This window comes from Austrofundulus limnaeus, unplaced genomic scaffold, assembly GCF_001266775.1.
Source record: "Austrofundulus limnaeus strain Quisiro unplaced genomic scaffold, Austrofundulus_limnaeus-1.0 Scaffold12, whole genome shotgun sequence".
In the NCBI taxonomy this organism is placed as follows: Eukaryota; Metazoa; Chordata; class Actinopteri; order Cyprinodontiformes; family Rivulidae; genus Austrofundulus; species Austrofundulus limnaeus.
Window position 1 is genome coordinate 2,330,708 of NW_013952414.1, and position 8,556 is coordinate 2,339,263.

Genomic DNA, 8,556 nt, shown 5'->3' on the forward strand with positions numbered 1-8,556 from the left:
TATATATATAATACTTCTCATCCAAACACAATTAAATTCACTCTATCCAAGAGGTAGTTTATCAGGATAATATTTTTTAACTACAACATGCCATAATGAAATAGGAGTAACGACTTTCTACTTCTTGCCTCTTATAAAAATGTAAGAAGTAGAAAGTGCAGATAATTGTGTAACAATGTAATGAATAGAAGTAAAAAAGTAGGCTGAAAAATAATTACTCAAATAAAGTACAGATACCCAAAATTTCTACTTAAGTAAAGTAAAGTATTTGTTGGTATTATTAAAGTATTATTTAGTTAACAACTCTGAACAAAACATAAAACTGCATGTGAATCAAAATTAAAGGCAGGCACAGAAACAAGAAGTTTGGTGAGTTCTTTCTTACTGCAGCGCAGCTCATCAGAGCCGTCAAAGCAGTCTTTAACTCCGTCACACTCAGGGTTGACCTTATTCACACACTTCCCATTGGCACATTTGTATGAGGACGAGGAGCAACCTTTGAGATCTAAAAAAAATAGTTTTAATGAAACAATCTTAAAAACATGTTATCAAGCTGATAAAGGTGATGCGGATGCTCACACGCTCTGGTGCAGTTGAGTTCATCGCTGCGGTCTTTGCAGTCCGTCACACCGTCGCACACTGACGACTTGGGCAAGCACACCTTGTTGGGACAAACGTGGTAACATTTAACTCCTGAAAAGCAAAGACAACGCAGCACGAAGAGCATGAGGACAGCCGACACAAACACCTGCAGGTGCTCCATGAGCACGCGCACTCACCGCAGCTTCCCTCCTCGCTGCTGTCGGCGCAGTGAGCCRTGCACTGGCTGCTCTGAGGTTTGCACTGACCGCTGGCACACAGCACTTCTCCTGGCCTGCAGGAGGCTGAACGTTTCACACGCAGGTGGGGAGACAAAGGACATGAGCAGATCAGACTTGATGAAACTTGGAGAGTTTTACAAGCTCGTTACAAAAAAAAAAACATGTTTTTGTCTTTAAAATGAGAAAAACACAATATTAACTGGAGAAATTTCCTGTGAAAATCCAACTGTGAATGCTTCATGCTGAAAACGTAAGCTGAAATCTGCCAAAATTGAGCTGAAAACTTTTTATAGGAAAAATGTTAATGCAGCACTTTGAAAAGCTGTAAGAAGCAAAAAATCCTGCAGAAAAACAGTAAAAAGGAGCACAAATCTATTTGAAAAGAGAAAACAAATAAAAGCTAAGAGCTAAAATATCTGAATAGCTGAAAACATAAGAAGCATACATAGCACTAGGTAGCAGAAAAAAAAACATAAAAAGTAGAAAAAACAGAAGAATTGCAGAAAGAAGCAGATCATGTCTAAAGTAGCATAAAATAGCTAAAATTAGCATAAAAATAAGCTAAAGATAGCAGCCACAATTTGAAATTAGAACCAAGATGAAATAGTTATAGTTGAAAAATAGCTAAAACAGAAACAAAGCAGAAAAAAAATCATAAAATTACATAAAAGTGATCATTTATAGTAAAACAACAAAAACAGCTGAAAATTTCAGTAAAGCAGCTAAATAGTAGCTGGAAATTATTTCATTAGCATTAGAAAGCATAAGGAGCACGAGTTTGCTGAACTTATCTGAAAAAATTTGTAATAGTTACCAAAAATATGTATTTAACTTAGAAAAGATAAATTTAGCTAATAGCAGCTAAACATTAGTTAAAATTTCAGCAAATAGCAGAATATAACAGAAAAAATCTGTAAGATGCATAAACAGCACAAAGTAGCAGAAAAAAGCACAAAAACAAAAAAAAAGGCAGAAGAATAGCGGAAAGGAGCAGAATTTTAGCTGAAATGGCAGAAAAAAGCTAAAATTAGCAAAAAGCAGCTAAAATTAGCACAAGAATGTGAAAAAGAGCATAACCAGAACAAAATGTGTAATGTGCTATAAAGATTCAAAAACATTTTAAAGGATTTTAAGGATGTTGAAAATAGCCCCATTCGTTTTCAATGGCAAAAAAGTGGCTAAAAAAGTGAAATAGCTAAAAAAAAGTATAAAAAGCTGAAATACCAAAAGTCATAGCACCCCTCACATGAATGAGCTGAACTTTTTGATATATGAATTGTTGAAATAGCACAAAAATTGCAGAACGAGTTAGATGCCGAAAAACACAAGGAAGAAAAAATGATCTCAACTGTGTGAATGCTGTGAAGCATTCACACAGTTATGTTAATGTAAATACAACATTTCTAATATTGAATAAATCTTAACTTTCCCTCCAAATGCCGTTCTGTTTTTGGAGTGTTTAACACCTGGATGTTTCATTTTGGGTTTTTTTTTTATTAATAGACCGTTTCAAATTTGTCACAAATGCTCTTAGCAAAGTATAGCTCTTCTGGGTCACAGGTCAACAGGTTGATATGACAATGGCACTCAAAGTGTGGGAAATTCAGTCTTTTCCCAATAAACTCATGAGGTAGGCTCACTTTGCGCATTTGTGATCATTTCTAATTATGAAATGGTCTATTGTAAACTGGGTTTGTTTCCTAAAGAGGCCAAAGCATCACTCTGGGCTGTGTGGAAGTCAGCTACCAGTAGTGGGTACAGTTCTTTTTAAATGCTTATAGCGGACCTAGCTTTTAGCTAATTGTTAGCGGACCTATTAGCTTCCACTTACATTGGTCAAGTTTACATCCACTAAAAACTTCAAAAGTGTAAAACTTCAATTAAATAAAAACTACCCCTTCTTACAAGCAGTGCTGAACGTGGCACAGTGTGTAGCATGTAGCATCTTTAGCATTTGTTGTTTGACTCACTTCACTCAATTTCGATCAAAGAAATGCTTTTATTCTGAAACGGTTAACCTAGAAGCATCATAAATTAGACAGTATAACTGGTTTGGATTGGCTGATTTGCCACAGATGATCCCACCCACCTTTAAATTAAATTAATAAGTTTGCATCAGTCCTACCAGTCTTTAACTAGATGACAGTTGTAATAGTGGTTAGCGTCAACAATTTTTATTTTGATTTGTTCWGCGATTAGCAGAGCTAAAAGTCTTGTTTAGTGAATTAGTGGTTGATGAACATAACTTTTTGGTTAGCTGTGCCCACCACTGCCAGGTATTTATTAATGTGCTCTTGGAGACAGAAGTAGTTTGGCTCAAACTGAGAAGCTACGACTGTAGGAGGAGCACCGTTAACACGTTGCTGTGATTGATGTGCAGCACTGATGGCAMGTAGCAAGGTAAACCAAATGTGGCTGTCAAAATACAGATTTTTCCAGTGCTGCACTGCATTGTGACAAAATTAACAGTGTTACTTCAACCAAGAGTCTAACAACTCAAGGAGGCAGATAATTAAGACACAAAACGACAATTTAAATTGAACTAGATTAGATCTGACTATTTAGCTTTTGTGCAATAAAACTTACAGCATTTAGCCTCGTCCCGTCCATCTGAGCAGTCCTTTACTCCATCGCAGACGCTTCTCAGAGGGATGCAGTGTCCATCTCCACAGCGAAACTGGCGAGGGCAAGCTTGGAAATAAAAAGGACATTTATCAAGCAATAAACTGACAATCAGGACAAAACAACCATTTGATGTTCTGGCCGATTTTTGCAACTTTTGACAARTGTGAATTATTTCAGTGCTTTGCTTTTGCATTTCTCTTAGAGAGGAATCCTCCATGACTTACTGCCCTCTGGAGAAAAAGCTCGGTACAGCAACTGGAAGCCTTTGTGGGTCAGAGACTCGTCAGAGTGGAAGTGGATGGAGAGCGGCGAGGAGTACACTCGCTTTTTACTGCTGTCTGACACTGGGTTACACAATCTAAACGTCATGCAGCACAAAGCATATAAAAAACAGCTTGTTTTAAAGACATGAGACAAAGCTGCAGAGTTACAACTCACTTCACTCCACCAACATCCAGCCAGTCCTTCTCACACCCATCAGATGACGGAGAATCCTGAACATCCATCACCACGATTGTAATCGAAATCAGGTAACCTGGCAGTGGCACCTGGGGAAATAACCACAAACTGTTATAAAAACAGATTAAGGTGGAATGCAGTCAGGCTGCATAGCTGCGGTGTGTGTATGTTTTTTTCTTCATACAGTTCCTTATTGCTTTGTTTTTAACACACCCAATCAAACTATGTATACAGAAGAGTTTTGCGTGGCTCACCCTTAGCGTCCAGGTACAGTCTATATTTGGAGGATAGAACGAAGGGTAGTAAGGAGAGGAAATAGACCCGTTCCAGGAAGAAATGGTTCCACCGCAAACTGTAGGGGGAGGCAGGGACTCAAGTAAATACACAACAGTGCCGAGACCATCACACAAACTTTGCTAAACAACGCTTATTTTGAAAAAACTTGGGACGTTAAAGTGCCCGTGACATGCTTTACCTTCAATTACAAAAAATAAAAGAAAATATCCTAATTATTTTAGAAATTTGGCATCATTCATATGATTTTTACTCAGTTTGTCACAAAACGTGCATATATTTTGCTAAATTTGGTGCAGTCCAAGTGAAACAGGAAGTGATGTCAAAGGGGAACTCTTTAAAAAGAAAATATCCTAATTATTTTAGAAATTTGGCATCATTCATATGATTTTTACTCAGTTTGTCACAAAACGTGCATATTTTCTGCTAAATTTGCTGCAATCCAAGTGAAACAGGAAGTGATGTCAAAGGGGAACTCATTAAAGAAAGGGTAACTTCCTGGTCTTTATAAATCTGACTCTTCTTTATCTATCTGATAATGACTCAAAAATAATCTACAGAAACATCTGCTTCTTTGCAGTCTGTTGTTAGCCGTTGTAACAACTCATTCAGGCATTCCCCGTTGACATCACTTCCTGTTTCTGCTCATGCAAATATCTCAACAAACGTTCATTTCAGTGTCGTGATTTTTTTGTTTGCAATTCATCATTAATGTTATCCTTCCAAATCTGCACTCAAATATATCACTTAAATTTAATGTCACAGGCCCTTTAAATGTTAAATGTAAATAATGAAACACAATGATGTGCGAGTCTCATAAACCCACATTTTATTCACACTAGAAATGTTTAAATTAAGAAGTAAAAAATACATAAATTATGTCAGGAAAACATCTCATAAAATTTGGAACAAGGACATAGTTGTAAAATATGTGGTATGAATAAAAAAATGTCTTCCGTACTAAAGAAGACATAAAACACAGTTCAAAAGCCTGCCTCTCTAATATTATGGGGGTGCATTACTGCCTTTGGCATGAGCAGCTTTTCGATCTGCAAAGGCACCGTGAATGCACAGACATACAGTTTTCTGAACATTTGCTCCCATCCTGAAAACGAGTCGTCAAAGATTCAGATCTTTCAGACAAAAATGAAAACTTTCTCCTCAGATCCTAGACTTTTGCAGACTGTTGTTAAATAAAGAGAGGATGTTTCACCAAGTCAACATGGTCCTATCTCAACGTTTTCAGACTTGGGGTTGCATTTTTATTTATTTTATTTTTATTTTTTGTTTCAAGAAAACCCTCCAACCTGCTTTCGGGATGGCTTGGAAGTAAGCTTTAAAGACGGCTCCGTCTCTCTGTCTGCTGAAGGAGAAGGTGACCAACATGACGTTTCCAGAGGACGTCAGCTTCATGACCGGAGACGAGCCTGAAACCGGCAGCCCACACCACCTGAAACACACAGCTGAGTGTTTACCACCAGCARGTTGTAGAGGAAAACAGAAAGTATTCCCTTTTCCTTTACCTGGCGATGATCTTGTTCTGCAAAGGAAGTAAGAAGTCGTAGGCTGAGAGTTTGTGTGCAGCGCAGCTTCCCGGGGTGGCGCCGTGAAGGGTGAGGACCACCAGCCGAACAACGTGGCCCGACGGCACGCGGAGACGCCACTGGTAGTACGGCTTCTTTGGGCTCACGAGACTCAGGGTGCGGTTGTTTCCGTATTTGGCGTAAAGGTCAAAGGACATCGCTGAGCAGAGGAAATGACAGGTTACTCAGATTAAAGCGAAGGTTTTCAACTCTTCTACTGCTGRTTTAGTCAAATTGTTGTAAATCCCTCACCTTGAAATCCAAGCTGCCACTTCCCACCCTGAATACTATTTTGATTTTTCATTTTTTCTGCTCTGTCTTCAGAATCATCTGCGTCTAGGCCTGCAAACACGCACAGAGAAATTAAAACACACACACACATACACACACAAACAGYATTAAGTAYTGCATGAGCTGAAAGAGCAGCAGCAGCTTCTACCCAGCAGGTGGAGCATCTCATCATCTTGCTCCATGAAGTAGCGCTGCTCGTTCCGACCGTCCCGCTGCACCTTGTGGCTGCCAGGGAGTCTGCGCTGCGGCCTCTCCGGACCGTACCTCTGAATTTCCAATGCAATGTCATCAGGGGCAGAGAATTTACTCCAGTAGAAAACATTGAGCCCCTCATCTCCTTCACTGCAACACAAAAGGTTTAAAAGTGATGCATTTTAAGATTGTGAAAATTGCCTGAATGTAAAAAACAGTTTCAGCTCAGGTGCAGGGTTTTGGTTTTGTCGCAGCCTACCTGAAGGCAGTAATTCCTGAGCGCAGGTAGGAAGAACTCCACGGGGTGGTCTCATAGAGTTTTGAGAACTGTTTTTTTTAATGAGCAGGGGGAWAAAAAGCAGAAGTGGGAACAATTTATGTTATTTTTTTTAAAGGAATAGATATTTAGTAGTTTTTGTTCTGTGGAAAGTGAACTGTTAGCCTACCTGTAGCTCTTAGAACAGCTAACACCTATGATGACGGAGTGGAACATCAAACTGCTTTTGCAACTCCAGGAATTTGCAAATATCCATGGAATATTGGCGACGTAAAAATGTGTAAAATAGCATTTGCATAAATTGTTATGAAATGTTTATCGGCAGCAGTTAAGATGTTAATTGTTCATAACCTTTCCACAGAATCTCACATGAAAGATCAGGACGATGGCTTTAAGCACCATCAGAGTCTGGGACTTCCTCTCTATCAACATGACCTTTTGCTCCAAAAGAATCCACCTCCGCTCCCTCCGTTTTATCTCCATCCTTCTGTCATCCCATCTTGCCCTACTGCCCCGGCGCCGAGCACAGGTTTTTTTTTTCTTCTCCTGCTCTGTGCAGCACACATATAGTGGCCGATTGTGTGAAAGGCACACAGACAATGTTTTTATTGAAGGCCTGCTCTTCCTCTCACTCTCGCTGCCCGGTCCTAGCGAGCTCAACAAATGCCGGGCTTGTCCTCAGCCCTGAAACGATCCCATCCCTGGGGGTCCTGGTTGACTCACACACACACACACAAACACACACACAAACTCTATGTACAGCTCCTGTTTCAGCTTTACATTTAACACTGCTGGGGAGACACACAGAGAGCGGGGCAAGAGGGAGGAAAAGAGGTGCAAAAAAAATGGGAAAGAGAGCAGATAAGAGGAGAGCATCAAATAAGAATGCGAGTGTGTACAAAAAAGTGGGGCAGCCATGAAAAGCTCAGCACAATGTTTGCAAAGAAGCACGTCAAAGTGAGAGCAGAAAGGTCCTCTTTGACCCCGGAGCGGGGAGGTCATGGAGCTCTCTTTAATGTATCATCCAGAGGGGACAGAGTTTTACTTACATAATGGTTTAAAGCCTGAGCCTGCAGGCGGAACTGAGGGGAGGTGGAGTCAGCGAGCTCAGAGGAGAAGCTCACGTTCGGGAACTCCACGCTGCCTCCGAGGAAGAACACTGAGCAAGGCGGCGCTGCGTGGCGGGGGGAGAGGAGAGATTTGAGACACTCTGGGACTTGGAGTAAAAAAAAAAAAAACACTTGAAAGGTACAGGAGAAGTCTGAGAGAAATCCAAAATCCCCACACCCCTCCCACCCCCTCCCCACGAGCGGCTCTGCACTCACATGTTAGGTAGTGGAGAGTCAGTGCAATGGCTGCAGTGAATGGGAAGAAAGGCAGGAGACCCAGCATCCACCTCCTCCAGGAGGAGCAGGATGACGCCTGYAGCCCCTCCACCTTTTGCTCCTCTGGCGTCATGGAGGGGCTCAGTGACCGGGTGGGCTCCCTCAGCTCCCCATCACCCTTTCACAAAGACACATGACTCAATTAAAGGCCTAGCATGCTTTGAAGAAATGCATATCACCCGCCACCTTTCATGTCTGTTTTAAACTAAAACCATCTTGCACTGAAATACTCAGAGTGGAGTGGTTTAATCTTTTAAATATCAATCTCATAAGTTATTCTGATATGAGGACTGTTTTCTGCTTTCACACCAAGTTTTAGCTCGATATTTGTCAAATTGAACAATTCATAGCCATTTAGGCTAAAGACACTTAGTTTTGGCAGCCATCTTGAAATGAGTTGACTCCAAAGGTCAGTGAGTTGTAGATTTTCATTCAGTGGTTTGTTTCTGAAAGTTTCATTGAAACTGTGTTCAATGGTTTATAAGATATTTTGCTAACAAACTAAAAAAGGGTATACAGTAATGAAGTAGATTAACTTTTGAAAGTAATTTTTTGAGGATCTGTAATTTTACTAAGTATTTTTTTTATATTAAATTTTATTCATATTTTGATATCTTAAAAATATATAA

At 40.0% G+C, this 8,556-nt stretch overlaps 1 protein-coding gene across 1 annotated transcript in view; it reads right to left on the reverse strand.

Annotated features, from left to right (window-relative positions):
• Positions 1–8,556, reverse strand: part of LOC106513438 (suppressor of tumorigenicity 14 protein homolog) — an 18,319-nt gene that overhangs the window by 7,612 nt on the left and 2,151 nt on the right. Inside the window, exons 2-15 of the mRNA XM_014002256.1 lie at positions 7,868–8,045; positions 7,592–7,716; positions 6,525–6,592; positions 6,222–6,415; positions 6,035–6,124; positions 5,723–5,942; positions 5,507–5,649; positions 4,160–4,257; positions 3,885–3,994; positions 3,671–3,804; positions 3,408–3,512; positions 780–884; positions 580–693; positions 386–505 (exon numbers count right to left, since the gene is read on the reverse strand). Of these exons, the coding sequence (XP_013857710.1) occupies positions 386–505; positions 580–693; positions 780–884; positions 3,408–3,512; positions 3,671–3,804; positions 3,885–3,994; positions 4,160–4,257; positions 5,507–5,649; positions 5,723–5,942; positions 6,035–6,124; positions 6,222–6,415; positions 6,525–6,592; positions 7,592–7,716; positions 7,868–8,045 (1,804 nt within the window). The remainder of the gene's footprint in view (positions 1–385; positions 506–579; positions 694–779; positions 885–3,407; positions 3,513–3,670; positions 3,805–3,884; positions 3,995–4,159; positions 4,258–5,506; positions 5,650–5,722; positions 5,943–6,034; positions 6,125–6,221; positions 6,416–6,524; positions 6,593–7,591; positions 7,717–7,867; positions 8,046–8,556) is intronic.